The sequence below is a fragment of the Aphelocoma coerulescens genome, chromosome 2, assembly GCF_041296385.1.
Source record: "Aphelocoma coerulescens isolate FSJ_1873_10779 chromosome 2, UR_Acoe_1.0, whole genome shotgun sequence".
In the NCBI taxonomy this organism is placed as follows: domain Eukaryota; kingdom Metazoa; phylum Chordata; class Aves; order Passeriformes; family Corvidae; genus Aphelocoma; species Aphelocoma coerulescens.
Genome location: NC_091015.1, coordinates 22,961,197 through 22,974,488, shown reverse-complemented (window position 1 = coordinate 22,974,488; position 13,292 = coordinate 22,961,197). Strand labels below are relative to the sequence as shown.

The following is a 13,292-nucleotide window of genomic DNA, read 5'->3' as shown; positions in this document are numbered from 1 at the left end:
TTTCCAGAGATGTCTTTGGCAGATGAGCAGTGGATAGGAATGAATTTCTAAAGGTAAACATGTTATTACAGATGTTTCTAGAGAATCTTCCCATTTAGATTTCTTCTAAGCTTTTATAAACAAGTGGTTTGAAAAATTATCTCTTATAGTCTTTATAGCACTTGGACCTCAATTATTTGCAGTGTACCATATGGAATCACATATGAAGCAAATCACTTCTCCTTACAGAAACAATTAGAATATTATAGGTGATCACATATGACAAAACTAACAATAACTCAATTGCATGTGACACAAGCAATGCAAAAAGCTTCCAAACAATGCAGAAAAAAAGCAGCCTGTAAAAAAGTTCACAAGTCTCAGAATGGTGGAGGTTGGAACGCTCCTCTGCAGGTCATCTGGTGCAACCCATCTGCTCAAGCAGGGCCACCTAAATCACAGTGCACAGGATGGGCAGGTTGTCCAGATGGCTTCTCCACAGATGGTGACTCCACCACCTTAATGGGAAACTTCTCTTTCTGCTTGGTCACTCTCACAGTGAAAATGTGTTTCCTGATGTTCAGAGGCTTTCAGTTCCCTGTCTCAGTTTATGCCCACTGCCTCTGGTCCTGTCACAGGGCACCACTGAGAAGAGCCTGACTTTGTCTTCCGTACTTCCTCCCATCAGGCATTGCTAAGATCCCCCACTGTACCTTCTCTTCTCAGTCCCAATTCTCTGTCATTCCTCACAGGAGAGATGCTCCAGTCCCTTAATCACTTCAGTGGCTCTTCTTCATGTCTTTCTTATACTGAGGAACCCAGAACTGAACTGTACTGCAGATGTGACCTCATCAGTGCTGAGTGGAAGAGAGGGATCACCTCCCCTTCACCTGTGGGCAACACTCCTTCCAGTGCACCCCAGGATACCAGCAGCCACCTTTGCAGCAAGGGCACATTGCAGGCTCACATTCAACTTCATGTCCACCAGGACCCCGATGTTCTTTTCCACAAAGCTGGTCAGTTCCCAGTGTAACAGGTTCTAATAAACAGGGTGGTCTGAACTTGGAGACTGAGTCTCTCTTTTTACTCCAGGTGAAATTCTGTCATCCGAGTACCCAGCTAAAGGCCGTAGTAAGTGACAGAGGCTTTATTCTGGATGCTGCTGTCTCTCAGAGTGGCTCATACCATTAGTGACACACCATGAGTGCAAGTTACGTGGTCCTGAGGCAAAATGGTGACGTTGTGAATGATGACAGTTCAGTCTAACTTCTTCCTGATTAAGTATCTATTTGAAATCTTGAAGAAGGCTAAGAAGCAAACTCAGATTGTAATTAATATATTCCAACTGAATATCTCCCATTCCATCTATGTTCCTTGGCACATGGAAAAAGAATTACATTTTCCATTTTTTACCTTCCTCTCCAAGAGGCCTTCTCTCTTAATTTTTTTCACAAGTAGTAGAAACTGAACAAGGAAGACAGCCATGGCATTTTTCCAAATCTTAAGAATAAAACAAACCCAATTCACATAGGCTTCCAAGATAAGGATCCACTCACAGTAGAACATCCAAAGTCTTGCATCACCACTGAACCCCAGGAGTCTCTTGAAATCACCTCCTCAGCAGTGAGTATTAAATACACTCATGAGCTGGGCTCATGAGGTTCACACTGGTGTCCTCTCTGAAGCTTAACTGGCAATACCAAAATGAAACATCACTTTGACTGTAAAAGTCTACATCATTTCTGCCCCACCTGTGGATGAATGAAATAATTACTGCTGGGAATAAATCTACCAGAGCATCTCAGTTAGAACACTGTCAAAATTCATGTGTAAGACAGAACTTAAAGAAAAAGAGTCTTGTGTTCCATGACAGTATTTGTTCAAATATAATAGAACTTTTTTTCTTTTTTTTTTTTACTTTTGAAGAAACATTTTATTGAATATCATACCTTTTTTGTTGTTGAATATCATCACAAATCTCATAGTTTGAGCCCATATATATATATATATATATATGCCCATATAAAATGCACGACTAAGCATTGTCTCCACACCACTGAAAAAAACCTGCTCTTAAGATAGAAAAATATATATGTAGTCTAACTCTAGTTACTGCAAACTTACTTTCAAAGATAAAATACCATTTTCTTACTGATTTGAACAGAAAAAGTCCTGAAGTGCTATAGCATACCTTTTTAAAGGGCAAGCAAATTAGGCACTTCCTTTCATCTTCTCTGAGCTTCTGTCATGCTTTGATGATGGCCAGACAAATCACATGTAACTGAGCCATACCAGAGAAATAACTAACTAAATAAGTGAAAAAAAATAAAACCAAATCAAAACAACACAATCACTTAAGTATTTCTCCAGATGCTGTCCTCTAGTTTCTGGAATTCTGTGCATCTCCAAGGTCATCAGGAGATGCCTCTAACAAACATCCTGTTTGTATCTGGTTCCTCTCTGTGCATGAAGAGCTAAAATAAATCATCACTGCTTTTTTCTTTCTTTTTTTAAACAAAGAAACTTTTTTTCCCTCCAAACCAAGCAAACCTGCAGTCATCAGAGACTTCCCACATCTAAACAAGCCAGGACATGGTAAGAATGATAATGAATTTGACAAATGGAACTGGCATCATTCTTCGCATGGATAAGCTAAAAAACCTTTTTCTGAGCAAGCATAGATTGCTATTTTAACTGTAAAACTGCATCAGTAATTGGCATCAACAAAGGAGAGCAGGTTGGACATAATTTAATAAATCTGTCTGTTTAGAAAGCCAATAAATAAATGAAAGCCATCAACCCACACTTTGTGTGGCTTCTGCCAGTGTCTGCCAGTGCCAGCAGCCTCCAGCAGGCCACAGGTGCTCCCTCCTCTCCCTGCCCACTCCACCCAGGACGGGAACTCCCACCCTGGCTCTTCTCCCCTGCAGCTGACTCAACAACTGGCAAGGAGTTCAGCAGCATCCTTGTCACCACAGACACGGTAACAACACCAGCTTAAGAACAGGACAAATAGCATGAAGGCATACAGTGAATATGTGTAATTACACTGAGACTAAGCTACAAATGAAAACAGGCACAAACAGGAAAGAAAAGGAGGAAATCAAAGAAGTACATCTGTGCCTAAGTGCTAACCAACAGCTACAGGCACTGTATTTGAACTATGATGCAGTTTTTGTCACCATACTGGTTAAAAGGAAGTAACTAAAATGAAACCAGAAATTGTTATAATAAGAGGATAAGTAATTACAAAAGACAAAGGAAAGGATGGACATATCATGGAGGGATATGGAGAGAAGGGACAGATGTGTGCATAGGTAGTTTAAAAAAAAAAAGAAAAGAAACCCCAAATAAAACAAACAAACTTAATAAAAGAACTTGCAAAAAAGGTAACAAGTGAAGATCTTATTTCTCTGTCAGAAAGCAACAATAACTGTTAATGGAGAGAAAAAGATAAAGATAATGATTAAGCTGTCTAAAAATTTCAACATGTTCTTCTAATAATATAGAAAGGAAAAATAGTTAATCTGAGACAGTATTTGAGAAAAAAAACACAATCCAAGATATGCATCCTCTGCACTACTTCTTACAACATACTTGGGATAACAAAAAGTCTTCCAGATCTCAAAGCTGAAGGGCATATCTGACCTAACTAATCACAGCAAGTGACCTCAGACAAATTCCTTCAGTGTTGCATTTTCAAGACAGATGACAGAAAACAAGTCCAGGAACAGCACGAAGGCAGCCTCAGGTACAGTCCCAGGATCACCATGCCTGAGTCTCAATGTGCGTCTCAGTGGAGAAAAAAGATGGTAAACTTCCATTAGAACGTGCTGAGCGTGATTGGGTATGCTAATAATCCACTGGCAACAAGAAGTTTGCCCTCCCTAAAAGAAATAGGAAAATTCCTCAAACACATATGTATGGAAGAACATCTTTTTGTATACATGAGCTATCAAAGAAGTTCATGTGCAAAGAAAAGTCCTGCTGACTTGGCAATAAGAAAAATATTGTAAGCCACTGGATTTTCTGGGTTGGAACATCAGTGAATATCTTCCAAAGCTAGTAATGTTTTTACTTCTCAACACTGAAAAAGGTGAACACCTGGATTCTACAGAGAAACTTAATTCAAGTGAAATAACCTTAGAGGGCTCCAAACACAATCAATTCCAGTTGTTACTTAGAATTGGTTATAATGCATTATGTACTCTCTCAGAGGCCCTGCTTCCATCATTTATCAATAAGTTTTCAGCAGCATTCACACTTATTTTTAGTTATTAAATTACTGCCAATATTTCATATTTAAATAACCTGTAATATTCAAGTTTGAATTTTTAAACTTGATAAGGAGAATTTCCATACCTGAAACGAACATAAGTAGTACTAGCAGGACCCTGACTCAACTGGCTTAGAAGTAGAAAAGTTTGCTGGAAGGGGAAAAAGAATATACAGAAAGAGAGGTGTAAGGTAATAACACTGTCTTTAAGCCTTAATATCATCAAAATGACATTGTTTTGTATACATTAAATCCATTTTGTTTCAATAAGCTAGTTAGAGCCTGTAATCTCCTTTTCATTGTCCCTTCCCAATAATTAACAAGAGGTGTCAATTGACTCAGAATTTTGATTACTGTGGATGGGATCCTGCAAATATATTGTTGTCAGTGATGTCGTGACACACAGCAGATGAGGCAGCATACATGCAGAATTTCTCAGGAAAGCTAAAATGTAGACAGAGATAATTTTCATTTAGATCCTTTCATGAGAAGAAGATTTAGATATAGTCATATGTCTGTTCGTAGTGTGGCTTGGAAGAAAGAAAAAAAGAACAAAAGCAATAATGTCTAAGTACAAAGTAGATGGAAGAGACAGACCTATCAAGGAAGTGACACAATTATTTCTTGCCTGACAACCAGGAGATTGCCCACAAGGCCAAGAACAAGAAGCAATGGATCACATATATGAAATTTATAACTTTGTTACTCTATTTCATCTATCAATAAATTACTATATCCTGTATGTCCCAAGAAAATAAACACCTGGATTTACATAAGTAAGCATACTTCATCAAAATAATAATAGCTTACATTCAGACTCCACATTTCTGGAATGCATACACCCTTTCATCTGATGACAAGAAACATCCCAAAATACACATGCACAAGTGAGAGAACTAGGCCTGGAAATTCATCTTCATTTTGCAGTGTTTCTCTGATAGCTAAAACACTTGTCTGCAGATCACAGCAGAGCTATATACGTCAGCATTTTGGCCAAATCCTCAAAAGTCCCTGCTGCAGACATGGATCCAGACCAAGTTCTGCTCCTTTGCTCTATCCATTTTCAAAGAAAAGTTAAGCAAAGGACACAGGCATATTAACTAGTAACATGAACCCTTCTTCCAGCTCCCTCTTCCACTTTCTACAGAAGAAAAGGCAGAGAAGGGGGAGAGTAAGCAGGTTCACGCTTGACTTAACAACTTTTCTTATGTCATGAAAATACCACACACTTTCTAAAAGGTAAAAGGATGCACTTTCACCAAACATGCCAGGCAGAAGAATACACAATTGAACATATCGATGGTTGGGGCAAAATTTCAAACCACTGCCACTCAACAGATTTAAGGGATGCACCAAGATTAAAGCTCTTTCTCAGCTACAAAAGAGGGTTCTCAAACTTTCATCTCCTAAAGACCAGGTCTATCCCCCAGCATTAAGAACAATTCCTGTACTGAATGGGTGGAGTCACTGCCAAGTGAATCTCAAAACCTTCCATGTTGTCTCAGGTTCTACTTCAAAGCCTTGAAACTTACAAAACAAAGCAGCTATTTCATAGTCAGTTTTTCTTGGTGGCTTTCCTGCCACTTCTCAATTACTTACCAGCTTGCATTGTGGTCACCTAGACCTGGTTCTGAAGTGTCTCACGTCTTCCAGGACCTGATTTATTTCCATGTGCAACATAGCACAAAAAAGTGACAGGAATCCCTGATCACCATATAAATACTAGTAATTCTCTGAGAAATTATGCAAGGCTGCCCAGGAGCTGGGCTTTTTTAAGCCACCAGAAGTTTCACAAACCAGCATTTTTACAGAACAATGCCACATCTGTCCCACAGAAGGCACATTTGTCCGATGCTACAAGAAGCTTTAGCAGAATGGCAGTATTTGCTCTCTTCCATTTATGCCCTTCATTCTCAGACTCACCTGAAACACAGTTGCTAATATTATCAATCTAGAGGAAACAATTATTCCCTTTAAGCAGATAAGAACAACTTTATAAGACCTGAAATGCTGGCACTATTCTGCTACAAATGCACGCACACTAGCATCACACGCCAGTCCTAAGAACTAGCAACACAATTCAGATTTGGATTTTGTTGGAATGGCCTCAAAGAGACACAGCAGCAGAGACCAGTAAATCCATCCAGATGATGTCTAAGCCATCCACTGCTAGGGAACCACTGGACCAACACCAGATCCTCAGTAGTGTAAAACAGTACTGGGGGGGAAAAAGAAATAGAATTGGGAGTGGTAGGAACCCAAACCATCTCCTGAGAAATCTCTGTAAGGTACAGGCTCATGAGACAACATCATCCCCACCCATCTTCCCTCCCAAAGGTGGCAGTCTGAAAAGATCTCTATCAGACCTGCTAACGTAAGAGGGTGGTCCTCCTGCAGAAGGCAGCAGATTACATAATTGAGCCTTTACCTCCCTCTTTTCACCAAAAAAATATTTGCCTGTGTCATGCATCAAGTAACACTTCAAAAGCAGCAACTTCCAATACGGAATTGTTATCTTCTGCTGGAATTATGTTTCCTCTCATTTGCTTTGTGACAATACATCTGAACAGACACATTCCGCACTTGAACCATCTTTGTACACATTTGGCAAAGTAACCTAACCACCAGATGCAGTTTTTCTGACCCAGTTCCCTGGTATTATTTAGAAAATGCTTTGACACCTATACTTCTGGGGTTTTTTTCCAAATTCTGTTTTAAGGGTTTTTATCTTTCTGTCATACACGCATTTCTCTCTCAAACTACTTATTATAAATAAAACTGTAAAAAAATCCAGAAAAGTTATTTAGTGTATTATGCACCTCCTGCATTATGGCATTCAAATGCCTCTTTTTCATGCTTTACAAAGCTTTAGTTTTTTTCCAACTACACCCTTTCCTTTAACTGTTCAAAGTCAAAATAATCTCTACACAACAGTTCTGGTTCTGAGATGGGTGTCCTTTAAACCAAGACATTTTTCATGCCAACATCCCACAGAGGGAGTAGCCTTTTTATTTGGGGTGAGAGAGACTGTGAGAGTAAGCACATTACAGAATCAAGAAGTAACTTGGCAGAACTCCCTCCCCTTTCACACACTTCCACTTCAAACACACAGAAGTTGTTCCATGAGCAAAATAAATGAAATTTGGCTTTCTCAGAGCTGGAGACTCTAAACATAGTAAGGAGTAGATGAGTATTAAGGATTTTGCTGAAGTCAGAGTATTCATAACACCTCCAACCACATTCTCATATGCTCACAAGAACTTGCATTTCAGCTTTTCCATCAGAGCAGATTCTTATCTCTACCTTTCAGACAGCTCACACGCTTTTCCAGCAAGCATCCAGGCCTCTAGTGTCAGCCAGCTTCAAAGTACCGGGTGAAGTCAGACGGCATTCCGCATGCAGCAGGCACAATCACAGTATCCTAATTTCCTAAGAAAGATGGCCTTAAAAAAAACGGTGCTCTTGGTATCAGGAAAAATTAACACTAAAATACAGATAAACAATAGCAATAAAACTCACTATAAGAAGCAATAATCAAAGCAATTCATGTTTATTTTGAGTCTGAAGATTATTTTCTTTTGATTTCATTGTGACATTGATATTAAATTATTTACTGTGCACACATATGACTGAAGGTCTTAAAACATGATTTAAGTGCTCAGAGAAATGAACAACAGAAGGACAAGAACCAACAGCTTGCGACTGCTGACAATAATTTAGAAATAAATCACAATAGCAAGCAGCTAACCAAAGAAACAGGTTACCACCAGCCCTGAGATGAGTTTAGTCACAACATCAACACTGCCTGTTATTCCAACAAATATGCTACAATTCAGCCACTTGCTATTGGCCTTGATCACATTGTCATGAAAAAGAAAATGGTTCCATCATTATAAGGCAGAGTGGACTTGTTACACCAATGGTCCAAATATATCAAAACAATCCTGCATAGCTGGAAATTATTAATCTAAACTTTGACAAACTACTGAAGCACAAATAAAATGCTCACTCAAAGGACACTTATTTGTTTTTAGACTCTTTTCATGTAGTATTGCTCCTCAGAGGTGTTTATTTTCTATCGTGATATCCAATGTAGATAATCAGTGCTTTGCCTAAAAAAACAGAACAGATGCTAACTGTGCCAGAACCTACACTGAGAGAGTGAAACTTAGGTTGCTTTGAAAAAGAGGGCAGCTTCTTTGGTGGTGGGGAGGATGTGTTTGGTTGGTTTTTGTTTTGATGTGCTGTTTTGCAGGGAGTGGGGTGGTTTGCAGTTTGCCATTTTCAGAGAATAGATAAGGTACATTTCAAGACACAATGAGAAGGTGCCTTATTCAAATAACTGAAAACAGACAAGAACAGCCCCTCCCCATGATACTTCATGACAGAGGAAACCACTCCACAAACCACTGACAACACTGAGAACTTTCCCACTGATTTCAGCACATACTGACACAGGCCTATGTTTCAGTTCCCACAGTGTGATCGGTGTGACAAAAAGGAACAGGCTAAAGGTTAAAAAAGAAAAAACAAAACCATACGATTACTGCTTTGAATGAAAGACTATAGAAGTGGTCTGTATCCACTCCTTTATTCACATGAGTCTCTGGAACTTCCTAAGATGTCACAACATCTCAGGAAGGTGAGCAGGCTGCCACTAAATCCATAAAATGGATTAATTCAGTGTTCTCATGGACCAAAGCAAAGATCGGCATCATTTGTAGAAAAGTGGTTTTTTTCATTCAAAATTTAATCAAAATAAATAAACCAAAGCAATATAAGAGCAGGAATAAAAAAGTGAGAAATCTTACAGTAGTCCTTCACACTACTGTTGTGCTCTGACCTTATGGGTAGGACTAAATACACCAGTAAGATCCCTGAAACAATTCTACAAATAAAAGTATTTTCTGACACGCAACTTATTCACAGGATTCACTGCTCATGATTCTTTCCATCCTAATTTACTGGAGAGATTAATTTCATAAACCACAGAAAGCAATTATGTGGTACACTTGCCTGTCATGTCATGTCTGACATCTTAATTTTTAGTAGTTTCTCTTCAAAAGACAGACAACTTCCTGCAGTGCCATAGATTTTTCACCTACTGCAAGCAACTAAAGCAGGTAGGATTAAGAGCCACTGAACTGCTCAATTTATTCCCCCTGGTGCCTGAGAGACAAACAAGTACGCACCTCATGTAGCACCTACAATGCACAGAATAAGGTGATGACCTACTAGGCTGCAAATGCAGACCTTGCAGCTTTAGAAGGGCCATCTTCCTCTTCATGCCACTTTCTCTCCTCCATCAGTGATTTCAGATCCCTGCTGGCCAGCTTCTGCTCCTGATGTTCTCGTCACAACTTGAAAGGCTAAAACATGAGTTCTCCTCCTCTCCCTGTCAAGAGCGTGTATATACCCTCCGCAAGTCCATTGCTACTTGTTCAAGCACTGCTTCAGAGGTCAACCTCCCTCCAAGAAAGGGGAAACACACGTTGAGAAGAGATACACAGCATCTGTCAGCAACATAAAAAAGTATCTTTGCACTAACCATACAAGGAGAATGTGCTACTTGTTAAATGAAATTTCTGTTTCAATAGTTGACTATGCCATTTTTCTTAGTAGGACACCCAAAGCTGACAGCTTTGGACAGCTTGGAAAACTACTTTCTCTCTCTTCCTATCTGATGTTCCCATCTGATATTCCCACTTATTGTCATCTTAACTTTCTTCATAACTGTTTCCCTGTTATATCAATACAACATATACAAGCCAGAAGACTAGACTGCTTTTTTTTTAATATCATGGTATGGTCTTAGTAGTGTTTTTCAGGATGGGCTTCTAAGATCAATATATGCACCCACTCCTCTGCTCAGAGATACTGTCTTCCTTAGGAGTCATTAAACCAGGTGCATTATTTTTATTAATGTCTGTTTCATCTTCTGAATTGAAGGATGTTTGAAAAGAAAGGAATTAAATTATACCTGGTACAGCTCATTCTCTGATTCACACTTTAGGCTACAAAATCGCCAAGAACTGTATAGAATTTGAAGAGATAATAAGGACAACATAAAATCTCAACACGTTTTTCTTTCTTCTAAGAAATGACACCTAAAACTATGGAACCAATTGATGCAAATGTCACATCAAGCTCTTCCCTATTCACAGGAAATGAAAGAAAATTCTTTTGTGTACCCTTCCCACTAGCCATCCCTTACTGCCTCTGCAGTAGCTCATATCAACAATCTGTCAGATTCCATTAAAAACATATTTGAAAGATTATTTTTCCCCCAACTGGCTTGAATTTAAATAAAAATTTGCTCAAGTTGTCTCCTGTTAAAGCAGAAAATGAGGTTTAAAGAAAAGAAATGCAACCTGCAGATAAACAATCCTGGGGAAGGGAAGTGGACAGAAGAACTGCCATCTTCATATGACAATGCTTTTTAATAGATTCTTTCAAATTCTGAGTCAAATTTAATACAAGGTATTACTGCTTACTGCGAGGGTTATAGCACAGATATACCACTGCAGCCTTCAGAAAAAAATACTGAACAGAACCAGACCAGATTTGTAAAACAAGGATTCAGCGTTTACTAACCGTGTATCTGCGCTTTTTCACACAGGTGCAACCTTTAGGGAGGAATCAAGTTCTAGCAGTGTTACAAGAGAAATAAAATAGTCAGGACCACTGCATGATGCAACAGAGTTCCTGAAAAGATAGCCAGACCCATGACCTTCACTCCAGACCTGAGAGGGGTCAAGGTGAGTTACAGCTTTTGCAACACATCAGAAAATCACAAAACATTTATATTGTTACTGCTGTATTTGAGCATCAGTGTGATCTGTTTAGAAAGAGACCAAGTCTGATTTGATCCAGAATCCAGGACATTACATCATCATTTATTCATTCTAGAATCTGGCATTACACAATAGCTAGCTCACTCTATTCAGCCAAGAATTTAAGCTTAGAGCAGGCAATGAAGAAGAAATGCCAGAAGCGTAACATCAACACATCAAAATACTTCCATTTGCTTCTAGCTATGGTGGCAGAGGGAAGTACAAGGCAAGCATTGACTACAATATGACCAGTCATCACACCAAGGCCTGCACCTCCTCCTGCAGAAACTTGCTCTGTAGAATAACTTGCATTGACCTGGAACTCTCAAGCACAAATCATGAGCAGCATGTTTTACAAATTAACGTGCGAATCATATCACAGATAGGTCAAGACCCCAAACTGATTAGACTGAATAATCAAGTATCAGTTTTACCAATAGACGAGATGCTGGTTTTTTGCTGTTGGGTTGGGTTTCTTTTTAATTTCATAATAAGCATCTCTCTTGGTTGACATATTCAGCAAGAAGCCAATGTAGCAGCACTTTACATAAAGCGTTCTCTCAGGAGTGATGTTTTTTCCCTGCCTGTTACAGTACAGGCCTACAGTTACAGGAATTATTGTGGGCCAAGTTCTATAAAGTACTTTCCCTGCATGCAACATTTCTCAGCATTGAACAGTTTAAAATGGCCACTTTTCTTAAAACATTCAGTTGTACTATATTAAAAAAAACCAAAACCCTAAGCATTCCATTCAGAGCCTTTGACTAACAAATTCTTCTGGTAGCTATTTAGAAAATGAAAATACATTTGAGCAATATGCATGTATTAATACACATGCACATCATAACACTACTCTCTGTGGGTTTCTTCTAGCACCACTGAGAAATACTAAAGGCATACCTGGACTGTGTAAGGTACAAAGATATTTAACCTACCTCATCAAAGCTGCTATCTTCCTTCTTCAAGGCTTTAAAATAAAAAGAAAAAAGAAATTATTATCTATACTGAATTTCAATGAACACAAACCACCAGAAAAGAAGGAAAAAAAAAAAAACAAAACCAACAGAGCACCATTTTCCTGTTATAATAGGAAAGAACAGGCTGGCATGAATAACAATTTTATACTCAAAACCTGAATCTGTAAATGGAATGTAGAACTGCACAGAGAGTTTCCAAGAAAGTGAATTTACATATTTATGAAAAATATCCTCTCAGGTTAAAGAAAATAAGAGTTTGTAAGGATGGGTTTGGTTTCTTTATTTTAACTCCTAGTGAGTGTGAAAACCCTTTATGGAGAGCTTCACTGAACCTCAAAAAGGAAATAACAAACACTTAACAATGTATTCAGTTTGTCAAGTACTTACTCCTTATGCAATAGTATGCATTGTAGCATACTTTTTTCCTTTTTCTTTTTTTCTTTTATAGTTTTTAATATGACTTACACTAAAGCAGAAGAGATTTCTTTCTTACACTGTTAACAAGCAATTAATCAACAAACAAAGAGAAAAACAGTGCAGAAAATAGGTGACCTGGTAAATTAAGAAAATGAAGACACAAAATTCTGCAGTTGTAGCAAAGTCGATGAAAAGTTTTCCTTTAGCATACTGGACATATTTATTGAAATGTGAAGAAAATTAATTTCTCCACATCTACACTGAACTGTGTCATTCCGAAGGTACGAGACTGGCTCCTTTTCTCAGCCAGACCCACGAGGGATTGCACTTTGTGTGCTGCACGCCGTGACCTGAAAGTGCTCTTTGTTTCCTTCTCTTGAAGAGCTAAAATTAGATAAACCATTGCATTGGTGATTGCACTGTTTCTTTTCAGTTTAAATCACGAAGGTTTTCAATTTGAGGGAGGTCACCTGAACAACCATGCAGCTTGTGCAGTGCTGCCCCAGAAGGGTCCCTCTTCATCATTTAAGCAACGTAATGTTTCTTACACTCCTGCATATTTCTGCAGGACATAAATATTTAAGCACCTAGCATGGTTGGGGATCTAGACTCCAGTAGCTCTTTTTCTCTTTTAGATGCTCCTTCTGCCTTCAAATCACTAGTAATTTCTAAACCTCTTCCAAATCCTTCTTCAGGAGCAACTGTGTTATCAGCTTCAAAAACAAAAATAACAAAACAAAAAAACACAAAAACCCAAACAAACAAAACAGAACAAAAACAAACAAACAAACAAACAAAAAACAAATAGAA

At 38.5% G+C, this 13,292-nt stretch overlaps 1 protein-coding gene across 4 annotated transcripts in view; it reads right to left on the bottom strand.

Annotated features, from left to right (window-relative positions):
• Positions 1-13,292, bottom strand: part of CDK14 (cyclin dependent kinase 14) — a 334,987-nt gene that overhangs the window by 316,062 nt on the left and 5,633 nt on the right. For 3 of the 4 annotated variants that reach the window (XM_069006789.1, XM_069006790.1, XM_069006792.1), the window contains exon 2: positions 12,024-12,055. The exons of the other annotated variant lie outside the window; for it this stretch is intronic. In XM_069006789.1, coding sequence (XP_068862890.1) covers positions 12,024-12,055 — 32 coding nt within the window. The remainder of the gene's footprint in view (positions 1-12,023; positions 12,056-13,292) is intronic. 4 annotated transcript variants of the gene reach the window in all.